The 22787-nt window shown below is 37.8% G+C and overlaps 1 protein-coding gene across 1 annotated transcript in view; it reads left to right on the top strand.

Moving 5' to 3' along the window:
* SNTA1 (syntrophin alpha 1) overlaps nt 1-22787 on the top strand; it is a 100089-nt gene that overhangs the window by 71009 nt on the left and 6293 nt on the right. The window contains exons 5-7 of the mRNA XM_053712729.1: nt 5649-5779; nt 17223-17419; nt 21586-21773. Of these exons, the coding sequence (XP_053568704.1) occupies nt 5649-5779; nt 17223-17419; nt 21586-21773 (516 nt within the window). The remainder of the gene's footprint in view (nt 1-5648; nt 5780-17222; nt 17420-21585; nt 21774-22787) is intronic.

Below are 22787 nucleotides of genomic sequence, written 5' to 3'. Positions count from 1 at the left end.
GTATACCTGCCTATGGCCCAAAAAACTACGGGCGATGGCAGAAATATACGCGCGTAACTTCTAGGTTACGCCGTATATGTGATACCAAACCCGCGCAAATATTGGCGTCGCCGACTTTTGCGGGGGACGATTTTTATCGGATCGACCCCTATATGTTCAATTCAAACAGCATTTACTTAACAATTTTTCAAAAAACATAATTTTATATTATCTATCTATCATCTATCTATCTATATCTATCTATCTATCATCTATCTATCTATCATCTATCTATCTATCTTTCTATATTTAACTGATGTCTGGAACAACACATGACAGGAAATAGTGCTCTTGCTAAAGTGTAACATTGTTGCAAAACTGCTGCCATATAGTACTGCAGACACGTGCACGCTCCTGTCCCTTTAACATAAAACCCAAACATTTTCCTTGATGATTCCTATAGAGAATACAATGTTGAACAACTTTCCAATTAACTTCTATTATACATTTTTCTTTGTTTTACTTTGCATTCTTTGTTAAAAAGCAGGAAGCTAAGTTCAGGAGCGTGCATGCACTATATAGCAGCAGTTTTGCAAGAATGTTATACATTAGCAAGAACACTAGATGGCAGCACTACTTCCTGTCATGTGATGTTCCAGACGTGTGCACGCTACCTATCTAGATATCTCTTCCATAAAGGATCATCTTGTGGCAAACACTTTAGTATTGTTTAGTACATTAACGACTATTTAACTAGTGGAGTGCTATAGATAGTGCAAAGAATAACACACAATCTGATTTTACAAATGAATGCTTAAATATTTAAAACAAAGCATCTTTACATGGATGAAGCTTTTTTAGCACACCCTGTACTTTAAATGGATAACACAGAGAGCTTTTAGCACACTCATTGCGCTTGTATTACAACTGGTGAGTTAAACGGATATGATTTTTCTTCTTTCACTGTTGCGATAGAGCTTGCAAATTTAAACACCTTTCTGATTTACTCCTATTATCAATGTTTTATTCGTTCTCTTGGTATCTTTATTTGAAAAAGCAGAAATCTAAGCTTAGGAGCCAGCTCATTTTTGTTTCAGAACCCTGGGTAGCGTTTGCTGATTGGTGGCTAAATGTAGCTCCTAAGCTTACATACCTGTTTTGTTCAAATAAAGATACCAAGAGAATGAAGAAAAATTGATAATAGGAGTAAATTAGAAAGTTGCTAAAATTGCATGCTCTATCTGAATCATGAAAGAAAAAATTTGGGTTTAGTGTCCCTTTAACCCAAAATACCACTGTAAAATGTAGAGTTTGTTTAAGACCTGAAGTAAACTATTAATATTAATAGAATAGCACGGAATAACTGCATTGCTTGCATGCATCGGATTTGGTACAATCAGCTTAGTGCTTGAGCAATATCCAACATGAATTTTACTGCGCTATCCCATAGACGTCTATCATGTGAGGGATTAAGCGCACCTCTGCTATCCGACATGCAGATGTTAGGGCACCCTAGTCTATCGCTCGAGCTTTAGACATAAATTTGGGCTTGTAATATGAGTGCACAAATAGAAGCTATATTGATGGCACTCAAACGATAATAATGCACAGTAGTGCTAATATGTAATCCAGGCCAAAATGTGCTGTTAGCGTAAGGAGTGTGCAAATCCAGATCTTAGTGTGTTGTACTTTCACACAAATAAATCTGGCTCTGAAAAGAGACGAATGTTGCTAGCCTCCGCCTTCTTCCACATTCAGCAGCTAAAAAAACTGTCAAATGCACATCCCTAGTGAGCACATTAATAATTACGTGTGGGACACAGGTCTGTGGTGTAACAGGGTCCAATTCCCTCACCTTTTTTTACACCTGCAATTAACAATGGGGTCAATCAAAATTCTTTAGAAAAACGTATCTAATGATTTTGAGCAGAAAAACATTGTGTAAGGAGATTTTTGTAGCTAAATCATTTCATAACTTCTTCTGAAGGACTGTGATCAATCCCAATGTAGGAAATGTTCATGACTGGTAAGGACCAATAGCTTGGATTATGAGGAACTGAATTGCTGCTGTAGTACTGGTTAAAGCCATATGGATAACATTAGCCCTATTGTTAGCAGGTTGAAAGTAGCTAACTACAATGTGGTAGATGGTTGTGTATAAAAGAAGTTCAAGCACCTCTATGCTATAACAAGTCTGGAGTTCTGTCGGTTGGGGCTATCCTGATATAGCTTGCAAGAGAATTGTATTCTAAATGCTGAGTGGAGTATGTAATTTGCAGGGCGTTGACTAATATTCTCTCTACCAAACCGTGCACACATTTTCTTTTTTATTTATGCAACAACAAGAAATCACAATTCCAGTCTGTGCTTGAGTGCACTACTTAAATATACAAATTATATCAATAAACATCACATGATGCCTGTGAAAAATATGGACTTTTAAAATCTTTATTTGTTTAAAATTAATATGGAAAATTGAATAAATGTAGCTTTCAAAAAAATGTGAGCAACATTTGTACACACTATTATTACTGATATGTATACACTAGTTGAAGAAACTGGGAGGGGACATAAAAGCTGGTTGGCCACTTACCTTAAGAGATTCAGCATCAAAAGTGAGGTGATAGACATGAAGATTACTTTTGGCTCTTTCATTAGCGTTAATCTTTTAGAGGATATACAGTGGGAAAAAAAGTATTTAGTCAGCCACCAATTGTGCAAGTTCTCCCACTTAAGAAGATGAGAGAGGCCTGTAATTTTCATCATAGGTATACCTCAACTATGAGAGGCAAAATGTGGAAACAAATCCAGACAATCACATTGTCTGATTTGGAAAGAATTTATTTGCAAATTATGGTGGAAAATAAGTATTTGGTCACCTTCAAACAAGCAATATTTCTGGCTCTCACAGACCTGTATCTTCTTGTTTAAGAGGCTCCTCTGTCCTCCACTCATTAGCTGTATTAATGGCACCTGTTTGAACTTGTTATCAGTATAAAAGACACCTGTCCACAACCTCAAACAGTCACACTCCAAACTCCACTATGGTGAAGACCAAAGAGCTGTCGAAGGACACCAGAAACAAAATTGTAGACCTGCACTAGGCTGGGAAGACTGAATCTGCAATAGGCAAGCAGCTTGGTGTGAAGAAATCAACTGTGGGAGAAATAATTAGAAAATGGAAGACATACAAGACCACTGATAATCTCCCTCGATCTGGGGCTCCACACAAGATCTCACCCCGTGGGGTCAAAATGATCACAAGAACAGTGAGCAAACATCCCAGAACCACACGGGGGGACCTAGTGAATGACCTGCAGAGAGCTGGAGCAACGTAACAAAGGCTACCATCAGTAACACACTATGCTGCCAGGGACTCAGATCCTGCAGTGCCAGACGTGTCCCCCTGCTTAAGCCAGTACATGTCCGGGCCCGTCTGAAGTATGCTAGAGAGCATTTGGATGATCCAGAAGTGGATTGGGAGAATATCATATGGTCAGATGAAACCAAAGTAGAACTGTTTGGTAGAAACACAACTTGTCGTGTTTGGAGGAGAGAGAACACCATACCTACTGTGAAGCATGGGGGTGGCAACATCATGCTTTGGTGCTGTTTCTCTGCAAAGGGAACAGGACGACTGATCCGTGTACATGAAAGAATGAATGGGGCCATGTATCGTGAGATTTTGAGTGCAAACCTCCTTCCATCAGCAAGGGCATTGAAGATGAAATGTGGCTGGTCTTTCAGCATGACAATGATCCCAAACTCACCGCCCGGGCAACGAAGGAGTCTCCAGATCTCAACCCCATAGAAAACCTTTGGAGGGAGTTGAAAGTCCGTGTTGCCCAGTGACAGCCCCAAAACATCACTGCTCTAGAGGAGATCTGCATGCAGGAATTGGCCAACATACCAGCAACAGTGTGTGACAACCTTGTGAGGACTTACAGAAAACGTTTGACCTCTGTCATTGACAACAAAGGATATATAACAAAGTATTGAGATGAACTTTTGATATTGACCAAATACTTATTTTCCACCATAATTTGCAAATAAATTCTTTCCAAATCAGACAATGTGATTGTCTGGATTTGTTTCCACATTTTGTCTCTCATAGTTGAGGTATACCTATGATGAAAATTACAGGCCTCTCTCATCTTCTTAAGTGGGAGAACTTGCACAATTGATGGCTGACTAAATACTTTTTTCCCCCACTGTATTGGATGACACTATATGACAATGGTTGTTTTTTTAAATTGTGGAGCAATTGTTTGCACATGGGTCAGAATTACATGTAACATTGTCAGCTATTTTCTGGCAGTAGATAGTTAAAAATTCTTCAGATTCAATATAGTTTTGTTTCCGCTGCTGTGGAGAACAATGTGATTCTGCCCACTATTCATGGTCTCAGTCATAAAGTGACACACTTAAAGGACCATTAAATACAGCACAATTGCATAATTGGCAAATACATAATAAAAATATAATGCAATGGTGCTTAGTTTGAATTTTAAGGGAACAGTAGTTTTTTTCTGGCAAATTTTAAAGTGAGTTCCATTTTCCTTCCCCCTGTATCATGTGATAGCCACCAGCCAATCACAAAATGCATGCTAAGTAGGAGCCGGTGCCTCAGAAAGTGTGCATATAAAAACAATGTGCACATTTTGATAATGAAAGTAAATTGGAACGATTTTTAAAAATGTATGCTCAATCTGAATTGTGAAAGGCACAATGTAAGCACAGACATGTTTAATGCATTGATAGTTCTAGCAGCCATGACATTTTTGTCCAGTAGTTTGCAGACATTTGTCTAGAAGTATGTGATCTCTTATCATAAAGGCATAAAGCTATAAAATGCTGTAATTTATATTTATATTGCTTTTTTGTATATGGGGTAAACTACATAGTTAATTTCAGCCCTGGAACAGCAATGCAGTATTTGTATTGAACTTATCACTGCTGCTGAACCAATCAGGGGAGGCAAATATTCCAAACACCAGCCCATGTTAACTTTAGGAGCTTTTTGTATGGGGTTAAACACAAAGGTAAATAAATAAAATAAGGCAAGCAATAGTGAAATAAGAATATGCTCTAGTGCAATACAGTGTTTTTTTATTTTATTTACCTTTAGATTCAGTCAGCCTTATTTATGATGGTTTATATTACTGAATAAAAAGTGCCTAATAAAGCCCTAACAATGGGCTGTATTCTTGAAGTCCAATTTCTAATAATAAAAAAAAAAGTTTGATCTTATATAGAAGCTATTGTGTAAAGGACCATTAAATACATTAGAATTGCATAATTAAAAAGTTCTTAATAAAAAGATAATGCAATAGCGCTTACTCATTTTAAATGATTAATATACTTTTTTTCTAGCAAATGTCAAAATTGTGTTTATTTTGGCGGCTCCCTCTATCATGTGACAGGCATCTGCAAATCACAGACTCATATACTGTACAAATACACTGTGAATTTGTGCACATGCACAGTAGTATCTGGTGCTTCAGAAGGTGTGCAGATAAAAAGACTGTGCACAGTTTGGTAATGGATGTAAACTGTAATGGAAGTAAACTGTAAAGTAAAGTCTCTTAAAACTGCATAATTTATCTAAATCATGAAAGTTTAATTTTGACTTTAGTAATTATCAATCTGACCTCTCTCTTTGATTCTAGCTCATACAGGATGGGAAGAGGAATCTCCTGGCCATTCTAACAGAGAAGGATCTTCTGTTGTACACAACCCTCCCACACACAAGGGAAGGATTCGCCAAACCTGCATTTTGTCACCCACTCATCGCCACCAGGTATAAGAGTAATGGGAAATACAGGAGCTTCAATAAGTAGTGATACTGAGAAAGTACCTATTAGTTCCTAGAAGGCTCTTTCTGTCCTTTATCTCTCTTTACTTATCTTATGTGTCTCTAAAATAAATATTGGACTAGTGGACAAGGTTGAACACTGTCACCTAAAACTTAGCTACATTTTGTTACTGAAAATAGAAATAGTGGTAGATGTATAGGTTTGTCACCTTGCTTCTTAGAGAGAAATAGATTCAAAATATAAAGTTAAACTCAGTATTTCAGATATGGGGTAGATTTTCCAAAAGTCGAGCAGACATGATTTGCTGTAGCGAATCATGTCTGCTCGACCTCGCTATAGGCCGCTAGCAGGGCCATCAATCATCCCAATCGTATCGTATCGGGATGATTTCAGCCTGCCACCTAAAAGGCTGCCTCTTAACGTCAGTTTATGGCAGACCAAAAACATCATCCACTGCTTAATAAATCTACCCCATGGTGTCAACATTTTTAACATTTATGAAACAAAAAGACAAAAAATAATGTATTTTAGGAAGTTTACCATTAAAAAGAACATTCAGTATTACTCCATATCTTAAGAAGACGTTAGTAGTAAACTAGATCTGATGATCTGAAATAAATATAAAATAAATTAAAGTGACAGTATACACTCATTTTCATATAACTGCATGTAATAGACACTACTATAAAGAATAAGATGCACAGATACTGATATAAAAATCCAGTATAAAATGGTTTAAAAACTTACGTAGAAGCTTTCAGTTTAGCTCTGTTGAAAAGGTAGTTGGAAAGCCCACTGCAAGTGGGAAATAAGACACCCCCCCTCCCCCTTCTTTTGCATATGAAAAGACCCTTTCTACAAACAGGAGCAAGCTGGAGTAGGTAGCTGATGGTATTCAAATAAAACTTTGGGGCTTGGTTAGGAGTCTGAAAATCAGAGCAATGTTATTTAAAAATAAGCAAAATTATACATTTAAAAAAAAAAAAAACTTTATGGGCTTTATAAATAGATCATCTACAAAACATTTATGCAAAGAAAAAATGAGTGTATAATGGCCCTTTAAGGCTTTTCGCTGTAAAAAACAGTAATGATGATGATGATTATTATTATTAATAATAAATAATAATACTTGTTATAAAGCACCAATATATTATGTAGTACTATACAAAGTTCATTAGATTCACGGGGTACATTGCAATTAATACTCTAACAGGCAAATAAGTTTAGCTTACATTTGTGAGCATAAATGACAAAGATAAACGAAAACAAAAGGAGGCGCATTCTCTGCCCTTGAGCCACAAGTACTGCAGCTTCCCAGCAGAACACAATTAGCGAACTAATTAGGAGTGGCCACAATCCACGAATCATAGGCCGTGTTCTGCTTCTGAGATGCAATGCTTGCAAATACCAAGCTGGATTTTTCCTATGAGTTTAAGTACAATGTGGGAGTTATTTATGGTCAGTGATACAACAATGAATTAGCACATGCATTTGAGTGACATTAAACACTGATATTGTATTTGCAAATTAAAATGTCTCATTTTGCATAGCAAAGCAACTTTGCAATTAGGGATGGGCGAATGTTTCGCAAAACATTTGAAAAATAAAACAAATTTTAACACATTCGTTCATTTCATATTTCGAATGTTTGTACAACATTCTAACATTTGTTTAATGTATTCGAATTATGCAATATTTCAATTTGAAAAATTCTAATTTATATATTTGTAATAGTATTTCTAATGCTTTCTTTAAATATAATATTCAAATTATGCAATATTCGAATTTGAATTTATAAATTTGTAATAGTATTTCTAATGCTTTCTTTAAATGTAATCGAATAATGCAATATTTGAAATAGAAAAATTCAATTGATTCATTTGTATCTTTTATGTTTCAATTGACTAAATTCCCTACCACATAAACTATTGAACTTCTAAATAGTATTTGTTCAATCAAATGTTACATTCAAAATTTCGAATGTGGACATTTGATCTAATTATGAACATTCAAATTAGAAAGTGACATTTGAAAACAGCATTCGATAATAGAATTTTAAAGAATATTCGTCAACATTCTATTATGTAAATCGAATTTCTACAATAACATTCTTTCTAACATTCTAATTAGAATATAAACACATTCACGCATCCCTATTTGCAATACACTTTTATTGTTTATTTTGCCCCTTTTCAGTAATTTAACTCTAAAAATCCTAAGCACTACTTTAACTGTGTGATTAACCTACTTGCGGGAGTTAAACACATAGAATTACAGTGTTGCTAGTGTTAAAATTACTTCTACTATCAGATTTACTTCATTCTCATGATATCTTTTGCTTAAAGCAGGTAGGTAGGTTTAGGAGCATGCACATGTCTGGAGCACTCTATGGCAGCCGTTCATGAATTAATGAGTTATACATTGTGGATACATTGCTGCCATCTAGTGCTCAAAAGCAAAAGCAAAAGACAAGTGCACGCTACATACCTATGTGTCATTTTTTTTATATAATAAAAGGGTCACTCCTACAAGAAGTTCTTCCCTCTGCCCCATTTCCTATTTTCTTCTAAGCATTGTCACACTATTAATATCCCACCCTAGCATACCTATTAATAGAGGTGCACTCCAGGCCTGGAAGGAGAACTGTGCACGAGCAGTTTGTCTGCAAGTAAAGTATATATATATGAAAATTAAAAAATATTTACAATACTTAAAGGGACAGTCTGCTCCAACATTTTTATTGTTTAAAAAGTTAGATAAAGAGTTTACTACCCATTCCCCAGCTTGGCACACCCAACATTGTTATATTAATATACATTATAACATTTAAACCTCTAAATGTCTGCCTGTTTCTAAGCCACTACAGACAGCCTCTTATCACACGCTTTTTTATTAGCTTTTCAAAACAAGACACTGCTAATTCATGTGTGCCATATAGCTAACACTGTGCTCACTCCTGTGGAGTTGTGCAGGAGCCAGCACTGATTGGCTAAAATGCAAGTCTGTAAATAGCCCTGTGATAAGGGGGCAGTCTGCTGAGGCTTAGGTACAAGATAATCACAGAGGTAAAAAGTGTATTTATATAACTGTGTTGGTTATGCAAAACGAATGGGTAATAAAAGGATTATCTATCTTTTTAAAAAATAAACATTTTGCAGTAGTTCTACTTTAACTACCAATAAAAAAAAATCCACTGGGTAGGTAAACGGTAATGCAAAAGTGGGAAACTTGCTAGCTTATTTTGTACAAATGCCAACAAATCACAGGCTTGGGCAAGTAAGTCTGGAGGGAGTGCAGAACACCACAGTATCTCTTCTTACTTTGCCTAATCTACCATTGTGGTGTCTTTCTCAGACTGTCTTTACATAAAGGTTTTGATGTATACTTATAGAAGAGGTGTGACAGCTCCCCTCATTAGAATCAGTGGCGTCACTAGGGTTGGTGTCACCCGGTGCGGTAAGTTATGGTGTCACCCCCCCCCCCCAGAAAGAAGACACGCACAAAAACACAGGCAAACACACATACAAACACTCAGACACACTTAAAACATACTCAGATGCACACACAAACACTCGGAAACACACTCAGACACACACACAAAAACACACACACAAAAACACAGACACACACACACACACAAAAAAACTCAGACACACACATACAAAATATGTAAACTGCACTGCATTAATTATAAAGCTCATGCCTAGAGCTGCTCCCTGGCTCAGCAGAGCATCAAATGAAAGATAAACAGAGCACTCTAAAAATAAATCACTAAAGAAAAGTTTTAGGTGCAAACTATGAAAATTCTGCTCTCTGACTCTGTTCCAAGTCTGTCAGTGTACAGCCCCGGGCCGCATGCCTACCGCTTCTTATGGCCAATCACCTCTGCACTCTGCCCACCCCCAGACCCCCGCCCGCCCTCCTACCTGTTCAGTGTGCACTTAGTGTACCGTAACCGTAATGGTCTGGTGGGCATCATACGTGGCTCCTTCACTTTAAAGACAGTGTCAAACAGTCATGCGGTCAGGTGCCAGGCATCCCCTCATGATTTGCCAGTTCCTGTTTAGAGAGACAGCACAGCAGTGAGTGACTCCACTGCTCCAGTGGCGTCACTAGGGTTGGTGTCACCCGGTGCGGTAAGTTATGGTGTCACCCCCCCCCAGAAAGCAGACACACACAAAAACACAGGCACACACACATACAAACACTCAGACACACTTAAAAACATACTCAGATGCACACACAAACACTCGGAAACACACTCAGACACACACACAAAAACACACACACAAAAACACTGAGACACACACACACAAAAAAACTCAGACACACACTTACAAAATATGTAAACTGCACTGCATTCATTATGAAGCTCATGCCTAGAGCTGCTCCCTGGCTCAGCAGAGCATCAAATGAAAGATAAACAGAGCACTCTAAAATAAATCACTAAAGAAAAGGTTTAGGCACAAACTATGAAAATTCTTCTGTCTGACTCTGTTCCAAGTCTGTCAGTGCACAGCCCGGGCCGCGTGCCTACCGCTTCTTATGGCCAATCACCTCTGCACTCTGCCCACCCCCAGACCCCCGCCCGCCCTCCTACCTGTTCAGTGTGCACTTAGTGTACCGTAACCGTAATGGTCTGGTGGGCATCATACGTGGCTCCTTCACTTTAAAGACAGTGTCAAACAGTCATGCGGTCAGGTGCCAGGCATCCCCTCATGATTTGCCAGTTCCCGTTTAGAGAGACAGCACAGCAGTGAGTGACTCCACTACTCCACATGTCACTGAGCAGTGAGCACAGATAGGCAGGCAGGTTTAGGCTAGCAGCGCAACTTTGCAAGCCCCACGGCATGCCCACAACATTCATAGCGAAATTGGACAGGGGAGAAGCAAAGTACAAACAAGCAAAAGCAGCCGGGAAAACTATTTGTTGAAATTGCAGCACTGGCTCAAGGGGCAAAAAAATTGTGTGTCTACAACTTCCCCAGTCCCACCAATGTTCACAAATGCCAGCCCCTCTAATAAAAAAAAAATCTATGCATCTCAACATTGTATTTCTTTGAATTTCAATAAAATTAAAAAAAAAAAAAAAAAAAAAAAAAATTTTTTTTTTTTTTTTTTTTTTGGTGTCACCCCCTGGAGGGTGTCACCCGGGTGCGGCCCGCCCCCCCCGCCCCCCCCTTGTGACGCCACTGCACTGCTCAACATATCACTGAGCAGTGAGCACAGATAGGCAGGCAGGTTTAGGCTAGCAGCGCAACTTTGCAAGCCCCACGGCATGCCCACAACATTCATAGCGAAATTGGGCAGGGGAGAAGCAAAGTACAAACAAGCAAAAGCAGCCGGGAAAACTATTTGTTGAAATTGCAGCACTGGCTCAAGGGGCAAAAAAATTGTGTGTCTACATCTTCCCCAGTCCCACCAATGTTCACAAATGCCAGCCCCTCTAATAAAAAAATCTATGCATCTCAACATTGTATTTCTTTGAATTTCAATAAAATTAAAAAAAAAAAAAAAAAAAAAAAAAATATATATTTTTTTTTTGGTGTCACCCCCTGGTGGGTGTCACCCGGGTGCGGCCCGCCCCCCCCGCCCCCCCCTAGTGACGCCACTGATTAGAATACATGCAGCACTAAACATAAATACCCATGCTCTGTAGTATCATTTGAGTCTGCTCCACAACATCCCACAATTTCCAGGTTTTTCCCTCTTGTAGTATCTAACAAACAGCTGCAAAACGATTTATTTTAGAGTTCCCATAGGACTGTTTAGGAGATAAGAAAATATACATTGCCTGAAAATAGCCTTTGGCTAATCTCAACGGCAAGGAATGACAACAAATTAGATAATAGGTAGATAGATAGGTGGATAAATAAGACACATAGGCAAACATACAGATAGTGAGCTATAAATTATAATAAAGTAGCAGCTGTTTCTGTCTATGTTAATATTTGAGGTAATAATGGTATTTATAGTTTAGTTACATTAACTTCCTGTGTGAATGTTATAATAAGTTATATTTTTGCTCAGAGCATTACTCCACCTAAGATAAATAATTGTTCTGTCATTACAGCTGCTCCCAAGGCTCACAGCTGCTTTCTGTTTATGTAAACGCACATTTATCTACGTAGAACAAAGAGACAATGTATGTGATTTGGTCATACTGTCAGTGAAAGTGGTACTTCACAAATCTGCGCAATCTGTAGGCGCTCTAGAAATAACTGATAATAACAAATGTGTATGGCTCTCAATGTACAAATATAGCTTTCCCATTCTGGCAGTTCAGGATGTGTTTATGTCTTTATTTAAACAGAAACATACACAGATATATTTAAATTATGTGGTAAATAACCTTAAATATTTAAAAACAAAAGACAAAATATGGAGAGAGTTAGTGCCTATGAATAGGGATGGGCGAATGTGTTTATATCCGAATTTGAATGTTAGAACGAATGTTATTGTAGAAATTCGATTTACATAATAGAATGTTGATAAGAACGAATATTCTTAAAAATTCGATTTTCGAATGTTATTTACAGTTTTCGAATGTCACATTCGAATTCGAATGTTACATTCGAATATCACATTCGAATATTACATTTATAAAACACAATTGACTAGAAAGACTATTTCGAATGTCACATTCAAATCGAATATCACATTCGAATCGAATGTCACATTCGAATTCGAATATTACATTTATAAAACACAGTATTAGACTAGAAATACTAATGTGATATTTGATTCGAATGTGACATTCAAATTCGAATCAAATATCACATTCAAATCGAATATCACATTTAAAACACAGTATTAGACTAGAAATACTATTTCAAATTCAAACGTGACATTAAATTTGAATGTCACATTCGAATTCGAATATTACATTTCGAAATTGAATGAATACATAGCTAAACATTCTATTATTCGAACGAATATTTTTGAATTTTATTGAAAAATTCGAAAACAAAAATTCAAAAATAGAATGTTAGAATGTTATATAAACATTCGAAATTCGATTTGAACGAACGAATGTATCAAAATTCATTTTAAATTTCGAATTTTTAGAAACATTCGCCCATCCCTACCTATGAACTATAAGATGTACAATGGCCATGATAAAATCAATTTAATGGCCCTAAAATAACACTAAACAGCTGTGGTGCAGACCCTTATACGTACAAATGTTCAACATTGACAAGGAAGAAAGTTAAACAAAATACCATCAAGTCCTTTTAAAAGAAGGGATTTCAGCACTCTTTTCAAAAAGATACCAATTTATTAATGAGTTAATAGCAGGATGCATCAGGTAAGAGGAAGGACAAATATACACACTTAAAATCCCATAACCTCAATACATCAACGTACATACATAAAACCACAGAGAATCAACAGCCATTTTAAACATTTGCAAACTAGCAAAACCATATAACTATGGCTAATTGGGTGACATCAACAGGCAATACCTTGTTAGAACAATGTCCATGAACAGATGATCAGACCAAAAGGGCTTTCGTGAGTATCAAACCTAACAGCAGGCTAGCCTGTCACATGCTCACGGAGTTAACACGCTATTGGTAGAACAGTTCTCCAAACCCCACACAGGGAAAGAAAAGCGCCAACGCACGTTTCACCCCTCTATGCTCCTACACCCAGGGTCCCTGTCTGTTGGAGCATGGAGGGGTGAAACGTGTGTTGGCTGAGCTCCGTTTATGTACCTGTGAGAATCTAGCCATTTTGTACCTCAACAAGCGTTAGAAGCAGTGTCTAAGATGACCATATTGCTATTGGATATACATGCAGTAAAATCACTTTGCTTGCCGGAACTGGTTAATGTGATTACAAGCAGCGGACAAGCTGTGGATACTCTCAAGCAATTACCTGTCTGCCAAATGAGTGGAGATCTGGATGTGATCCAGATCCTTAAACAAGCTGTTCGTATGTATCTGAGCTGTAAAAATGTGCCCAAAATGTAGTGATGCCCTTTGTTGACGGTCCCTTGCGACATCCACTGGCTGTGCGCATAGTGTCCACAACGTTGAGAACAATATCTCTTGGCATTGTTTATTTTCGGTCGAAGTCGGGAATACAAGACCTGTGCAGTGTTGTACACGTTTCTTCTTTCATAACTAGACTAACCCAAGGTTTCTAGCTTTTATTGTTGAGGTGCTAATGAGCTTTGAATGTCTGAAAATCTGTCAAATATCGAACATCAATCCAACTTTACCACGGTAGAAGGCAAAGGCGTATGTATATTATATAAAGTGAACTCTGTGATGTACCATCGTTATATGTTTTACACATGAAGTGTATTGCTGAAGAGTTTTAAAGAAAATGTATACAACTTCTGCACAGTGACTGCTTAGTGGCTCTACCTCCAGAACATCTGGTATACAAGGGGTTAACAAGTCCGGTTGATTGTAGCTGGAGCTTTTCTTTCCCTGTGTGGGTTTGGAGAACTGTTCTACCAATGGCGTGTTAACTCTGTGAGCATGTGACAGGCTAGCCTGCTGTTAGGTTTGATACTCACGAAAGCCCTTTTGGTCTGATAAACTGTTCATGGACATTGTTCTAACAAGGTATTGCCTGTTGATGTCACCCAATTAGCCATAGTTATATGGTTTTGCTAGTTTGCAAATGTTTAAAATGGCTGTTGATTCTCTGTGGTTTTATATATGTACGTTGATGTATTGAGGTTATGGGATTTTAAGTGTATATATTTGTCCTTCCTCTCACCTGATGCATCCTGCTATTAACTCATTAATACATTGATATATTTTTTTAAAAGATTGCTGAAATCCCTTCTTTTTAACAGGACTTGATGGTATCTTGTTTAACTTTCTCCAATTCTGAACATATTTACTGATTTCATCCTGTGCATATTACACATAGGCTTTTTGAACTTCATATTTTGCATATAATGTTTATGTGTGTATGTAAAAATGAGGAGAACATTGCAGTAAGTAGTTATATGTTTGGATTTATCAAAATAAATGCATTTTAGAAGAAAAGGTTTCAATACATTTACTTTTTTTAGGTTCTGAAGCAAAAAGCAATAATAATAATCACAGGTAGATATATAAATGCACAGCTCTTTACTCCACCTAGTGGTTCTTAAGAAGAACCGCATCCCACTTCAAAATGACTGCCAGAAATAGAGATCTGAAACACACATACTCACTTAAAAATATATTGTAGGTATTTTGCTCTGAAATTTGTGGGCATTCTTTCAAATTGATCATCAATACTATTTTAACCTTTTAATAAAACTGCTTATAATTATTAAAACATTATAAAAACGTTTTAAAGGGATAGAAAGGTCTAAAAATGAAATATGCATGTGTGCATTTCAATTTTAAATATAAGCTTTTTTTGCAATATACTTCAAGTAGCAAAAATGCTTCTAGAAAAAGTTATTACTGTTTCTCATACATATCCTGTGATGGCTTGTGCACCAGTATTCAAACACTATGCTCAGATAGGTGGCTGTGGTGTAAATTGCTTCTAAGACGTCATTTGTGTTATACAAGGTACTGCTGACCCTCTGAGAAGGTGTGGTGTTTAAATACTGGTGCACATGCCCTCACAGGATATGTGCGTATGCCACAGAAAAACAATAACTTTTACTAAAAGCATTTTTGTTAATGGAACTATATTGCAAAACTGCTTCTATTTCAAATCGAAATGCACCTATGCACATTTCATTTTTGACCTTTCTATCCCATTAAGTAGTTAAACAAATCACATTTTAACCCCTTATCGACCAGCGCCGTACCCTGTACGGTGCTGCTGTCTTGGGCCTCTCTCTGCCGCAATCTCGCTAAAAGTAGCGAGGGTAGGGTAAATTAGGGAGGGGGGCAACTACACTACAGAAAAAAATTGTATATATATTATTTAATTATATAAAAAAAATAGAAAACGGAGTACTGTCAGACAGCTAAGATGGCGGAAATATGTTAGAGGGGGAGGGTTAGAGAGCTTTTTGGGAGGGATCAGGGATGTGGGAAGGTAAGGGGGTAATCATACACTGAGAAAAGTAATTATAGTAAAAAATATATATATATAAAAAAGGTCTAAAACTACATACTAGCAGACTTTCTGCCTGTACTTAAGATGGGGGTGACCAGGGGGGTGGGGGAGGGAAGAGAGCTGTTTGGGAGGGATAAGGTAGTGATCAGGGGGTGGGAAGTGTCAGGTGGGAGGGTAATCTCTTACTAAAGCTAAAATTAACATTACAAGCTACCCGATTAACCCCTTCACTGCTGGGAATAATAAAAGTGTGGTGCACAGCTGCAATTAGGTGCCTTCTAATGATCAAAAAAGCAATGGCAAAGCCATAAATGTCTGCCTTTTCTGAACAAAGGGGATACCAGAGAAGCTTTTACAACCATTTGTGCCATGATTACATAAGCGATATGTAAATAATTTCAGTGAGAAACCTAAAGTTTGTGAAAAGTTAACCATTTTTTTATTTGATCGCATTTGGCAGGGAAATGGTGGCATGAAATATACAAAAATGGGCCTAGATCATATCTAGTTTTGATAGTTAAATATATATTTAGTCTGAAATGCCTGGTCCTTAAGGAGTTAAGGAACAGATAAAAGATACATGGAATAGAGAAGCAGTCAAACTCACATCACTTCCTTTATTTGGAGGACTTGTTTCTGAATAGACATAGGAAAAATTGTATTGTAACATAGTAACATAGTAGATGAGGTTGAAAAAAGACCGAAGTCCATCGAGTTCAACCTATACAAATCTAAAATATATACAAAAAGCTCCAGTTAAGCTTAAATAATCCCACTAAAAGGTGACCCATTTAATACTAGCAATCATATCCTTGAATTTTGTTTATAGACAGAAATGTATCCAAACATTTTTTTAATGTATCTAGAGTATTGGCATTCACTACCTCCTTTGGTAATGAGTTCCACAATTTTATTGCTCTTACAGTGAAAAAACGTTTCCGTTGCAGGAGATAAAATCTCCTTTCTTCCAACCTTAAATTGTGACCTCTGGTCACAAACAATTTTCTTAAATTGATTCTCAATACTCTTTTAAATCTTATCTCCTCTGCTGAGACCAATAATTGACAAACATAAATGTGTTTCTGCTGTGCTCAAACAATGACTTGCGATGCCTGGTGTATAAACTTCTAATTCTCATGAAATTGGAAAACTCACAAATGTCTGCTTTCAACTACAGGAAAGGGGGAAAAATAAATAAGAAAAGTATATTGCAAATACTTTTTTACTGTGTATCTTTTAACATTTTATATTACAACATTATAACAAAGTATTCCATGTCCATTTATTAAAGCAGGGAAAGTGTTAAGGGGTTGGGTTAATGCATTTTACCTTTTAGTGGAAAATATACCTATTGGAGAACCAGTAATTATCTGGAAATTATGGTTTGATCTTCTTCAGGCTTGTGCACTCTGGTCCCTCAAAGAGCGTTTCAATGTATGACACTGAGTTGGCCTTCGCCTTGAGGTGTGGCACACACAAGGGAGTAGAGACTCACCTGTTCAGCGTAGAGACACAGAAGGAGCTGGCAGCGTGGACACGGGTATTGGTAGATGGATGTCACAGTGCAGCTGAACTCATACAGGAAGTGACAACAGGTGAGAGGCCAATACTGGAATGAACTACATAAAATGTGCCAACTCCACTGTCTATAAACATTGTACAATATTTTCTCAGACATTTTACAATATAGTATCTATCTAGTTATTCATTCCATGATTACAGGACCATTAAATACAACAGAATTTTATAATTAACAAATGCATAATAAAAAAGACAATGAAAAAGCACTTCTGAATTTCAGATCGGTAGTAGATTTTCTTTCTGACAAAGTTAGGTCAATTTTCCTTTCCCCTTTATCATGTGACAGCCATCAGCCAATCACAAAAGCATGTAGGTATCTATTGTGAGTTCTTGTACATACTCAGTAAGAGCTGGTGACTCAGAAAGTGTGCATATAAAGAGACTGCGCACATTTTGATAATTAATTAATTGGAAAGTTGTTTGAACTTATATGCCCTACTTGACTCATTAAAGTTTAATTTTTATTTTATATATAATGTGTATGTATATATATATATATATATATATATATATATCCTATAATATAAAAGGCCAAGTGTGTTTGTCCGAAGCTGTCATGCGCAGTAGAGACTGAGCGAGGACAAACACACCTGGCCTTCAACAGACTAACCTCCTGGCATCTAGGGTAGACCGGGCGTCACAGGGGGCGGGGCCGAGCGTGACACGGACATGACAGGACGGGGCCGAATGTAACATGGGCGGGTCCGGGTGTGATGTGGGCGGGGCCATGCAGCCATCAAATAGAGAGCTCAAAAGAGGGGGGATAGAGAGAGAGCAAAAGAGGGGGGATAGAGAGAACAAAAGAGGGGGGATAGAGAGAGCAAAAGAGAGGGAGAGAGACAGCAAAAGAGAGGAGGGAGGGATAGTAAAAGAAAGGGGAGAGAGAGCAAAAGAAAGGGAGAGAGACAGCAAAAGAGAGGGGGGAGAGAGAGCAAAAGAGAGGGGGGAAGAGAGGGGGTGAAGATTGGGGGGAAAGAGAGAGAGCAAAAGAGAGGAGGGAGAGCACCAAAGAGAGGAGGGATAGAGAGAGATCAAAAGAGAGGGGAGAGAGAGAGCAAAAGAGAGGGGAGAGAGCAAACAATGGGGGATAGAGAGAGCAAAAGAGGTGGGATAGATAGAGCAAAAGAGAGGGGGAAGAGGGAGAGCAAAAGAGGGGGGAGAGAGAGAGCAAAAGAGAGGGAGAGAGACAGCAAAAGAGGGGGGGAGAGAAAAAAGGGGGAAGAGAGAGAGTAAAAGAGGGGGGTTAGAGAGAGCAAAAGAGAGGGGGGGAGATAGAGCAAAAGAGAGGGGGAGAGAGAAAGCAAAAGAGAGGGAGAGGAACAGCAAAAGAGAGGGGGGAAAGAGCAAAAGAAACAGAGAGAGAGCAAAAGAGGGGGAGAGAGACAGCAAAAGAGAGGGGGAGAGAGAGAGCAAAAGAGGGGGAATAGAGAGAGCAAAAGAGGGGGGATATAGAGAGCAAAAGAGAGGGAGAGAGACAGCAAAAGAGAGGGGGAGGGAGAGCAAAAGAAAGGGGCGAGAGAGCAAAAGAAAGGGAGAGAGACATCAAAAGAGAGGGGGAGAAAGGGGGGGAGAGAGCAAAAGAGAGGGGGGAAAAGAGAGGGGGTGAAGATTGGGGAGAGAGAGAGAGCAAAAGAGAGAGGGGAGAGCACAAAAGAGAGGAGGGATAGAGAGAGAGAGCAAAAGATAGGGGGGAGAGAGAGAGCAAAAGAGAGGGGAGAGAGACATTATTGAACTTCAATCCTATTGGCTGATTGCATCAGCCAATAGGATTTTTCTACCTTAATTCCGATTGGCTGATAGAATTCTATCAGCCAATCGGAATCTAAGGGACGCCATCTTGGATGACGTCACTTAAAGGTACCTTCATTCAGCTTTAGTCGATGGATGAAGCGGATGCTCTGCGTCGGATGTCTTGAAGATGGACCCGCTCCGCACCGGATGGATGAAGATAGAAGATCCCATCTGGATGAAGACTTCTGCCCGTCTGGAGGACCACTTCGCCCGGCTTGGATGAAGACTTCTCCTGCCTTCGTTGAGGACTTCAGCCCGGCTTGGATGATGACATGTATTTTTTTTTACAGGTAAGAGAGCTGATTACTTTGGGGCAATGCCCCGCAAAAGGCCCTTTTAAGGGCTATTGGTAGTTTAGTTTAGGCTAGGGTTTTTTTTTATTTTGGGGGGCTTTTTTATTTTAATAGGGCTATTAGATTAAGTGTAATTAATTTAAATATCTGTAATTTGTTTATTATTTTCTGTAATTTAGTGTTTTTTTTTGTACTTTAGCTAATTTAATTTAATTTAGGTAATTGTATTTAATTTAGTTAATTTATTTAATTATAGTGTAGTGTTTGGTATTATTGTAACTTAGGTTAGGTTTTATTTTACAGGTACTTTTGTATTGATTTTAGCTAGGTAGTTATTAAATAGTTAATAACTATTTAATAACTATTCTACCTAGTTAAAATAAATACAAACTTGCCTGTAAAATAAAAATAAATCCTAATATAGCTACAATGTAACTATTAGTTATATTGTAGCTAGCTTAGGGTTTATTTTACATGTATTTAGTTTTAAATAGGAATAATTTATTTAATGATAGGAATATTTATTTAGATTTATTGTAATTATATTTAAGTTAGAGGGTGTTAGGGTTAGACTTATGTTTAGGGGTTAATAACTTTAATATAGTGGCGGCGACGTTGGGGGCGGCAGATTAGGAGTTAATAAATGTAGGCAGGTTGCGGCGACATTGGGGCGGCAGATTAGGGGTTAATAATATAATGCAGGTGTTGGCGATGTTGGGGGCGGCAGATTAGGGGTTAATAAGTGTAAGATTAGGGGTGTTTAGACTCGAGGTTCATGTTAGGGTGTTAGGTGTAGACACAAATGTTATTTCCCCATAGGAATCAATGGGGCTGCGTTAAGGAGTTTTACACTGCTTTTTTGCAGGTGTTAGACTTTTTTTTCTCTCCCCGTTGATCCCTATGGGGAAATCGTGCATGAGCACGTACGACCAGATCACCGCTGACTTAAGCAGCGCTGGTATTGGAGTGCGGTAATGAGCAAAATTTTGCTCAACGCTCACTTCTTATCTTTTAACAATGGGTTTCTGAAAACTCGTAATACCAGCGCTGTAGGTAAGTGAGCGGTGAGGGAAAACTCGTAATCTTGGCCATGGGTAGTAACCTGGATAACTAAGCATGTATCCTTTAGATTGATAAAGGGACAGTTATCTGAAATAGCTGATTTTGCTTGTGGAAACTGCCACCTATACTGATCTTGTCAATACTGCAATGTCTGCTATAGAAAAGCTATGTAATCTAGAGGTAGTGTATGTGGGGGTAGAATAAATATCCCAGCCCATTTGAAAACTGTGTCCCTGTGGTTACTTTGAATACAAAAATAAAAATGCTTGCCTGAGTACATTATCCCTATAAGGGAGGCTTTTGCTAAAAAAAAATAATTGTTTTATGGGTACAGAGCATTTCTTATTTCCCCACACTATTCCTTTAAATGAATGTTGTAAGCACATTCCCCTACTTTGCAACCTGATTATTAGGATATCATTTTCGATTTGCCCTCAAAATCTCTTAAAGGGGCAGTATACATCAATTTTAATTTAACTACATGTAATAGAAACTACTATAAAGAATAATATGCAAAGATACTGATATAAAAATCCAGTATAAAACCGTTTAAAAACTTAGACGCTCCCAATTTAACACTGTAAATGAGATAAGCCTGAAACACCCACTGAAAGGGACTGATAGCAGACCCCCTCCCCTGCATATGAAAAGACCCATTATACAAACAGAAGCAGTTTGATGTTTGTATACTTCAGTATACATCTAAAACTTTGGGGATTGGTTAGGAGTCACCCAAGATGTGCTATATAAATGGATCATCTACAAAACATTAATGCAAATAGAAATCTAGTGTATAATGTCCCTTTAAGCTACCTTTTGTGGCTGACGTTTTTATGTATAAAGCTCCAAAACTGTCCCACCTAAATTCAGAAATGCTACTTAATTGGTACTGACAGCCAATTAGCCTGCTTTATTTACACTTCCGCCTTCAAACCCAGCCTTCGATACTGAGTGAATGCTGATTGAACATTCACTCGCTATTATTCACTACACTCTGTAATGTATAACAATCTCTTGTCTCTTTGTGTGTACAGGATGCACGTGGGGCACCAACGAATGTTCCCTCTCCATACACATTGATCAGGGGTTCACCATTTTCAGAGAGGAGCCTGGACGTAACAAGATCATCCACCTCCACCAACCGTTTGAGAAACTACGAATGTCTTCTGATGATGGTGCCAGGATGTTGTATCTGGATTTTGGCAGCACCGAGGGGGAAATTGTAAGTAAAACAAGATGGTTGCCTGTTCTCTGATTACTTCATAATATATTTATAAAATGTCAACAAATGATAGTGGAATATATTACTTGCATTTTTGGTCAGTGACTTTACAAAAGTATGAATATTTCCAATAAAGATGATTGTTTCCTAATCATATGCCTATTTTTGTCCCAGCTACCAAGACTGCTCATATTTAAGTCTGTTTATTGCCTGACAATATTCTTACCTTGTATAAATATGCTCCATGTATCCTTTGCAGTGTCTTAAAGGAACATGAAACGCAAATGTTTTCTTTCATCATGCAGATAGAGCATGTCTTTTTAAACCTATTTCCAATGTACTTATATTATCAATTTTGCTTCATTCTCTTGGTATCCTTTATTGAGGGAGCAATGTACTACTGGGAGCTGAAAACATATTTAAGCCACCAATCAGAAACTAGCACCTAGGTATGTTTTTCAACAAATGATATCAAGAGAACTAAGCAAATTAGATAATAGAAGTAAATAGAAGTAAATTGGAAAGTTGTAATCATGAAATAAAAAAAATTGGGTTTCATTCCCCTTTAATTTTCTTATATATGGGATTTTCACAGGCACTGTATATTTATGTTTTTGTCTTTTTGTGTGTGATCACAGAGGAGCATGAATCGCTTAAAGGGGCAGTAAACTTACAAACTAATGTTATATAATTCTGCACAGTGCAGAATTATATAACATTAGCTTAGTGGCAGATTTATACATTAAAGTATTGCAGAGAATTTTTATTTAAAAGTACATTTTTCCAGAACGCCTGGCTTTTCCTCAGCGCATCACAGCAACACTGTCTAGTCACAGCGTGCCCGGTCGCGCCATTAAACTGAATGTAGCTCGCTCTTGCTACTAGACCAGAGCGGGAGCGAGCTACATTCAGTTTAATGGCGCGACTGGGCACGTTTTGACTAGACAGTGTTGCCAAGATGCACTGAGGAAAAGTCAAAATTAAAGGGACAGTCTAGTCAAAATTTAAACAACT

The sequence above is a fragment of the Bombina bombina genome, chromosome 1 (assembly GCF_027579735.1).
Source record: "Bombina bombina isolate aBomBom1 chromosome 1, aBomBom1.pri, whole genome shotgun sequence".
NCBI classification, from domain to species: Eukaryota; Metazoa; Chordata; class Amphibia; order Anura; family Bombinatoridae; genus Bombina; species Bombina bombina.
Note: the sequence above shows the minus strand (reverse complement) of the source record. Positions and strands in the feature narration are given on the sequence as shown.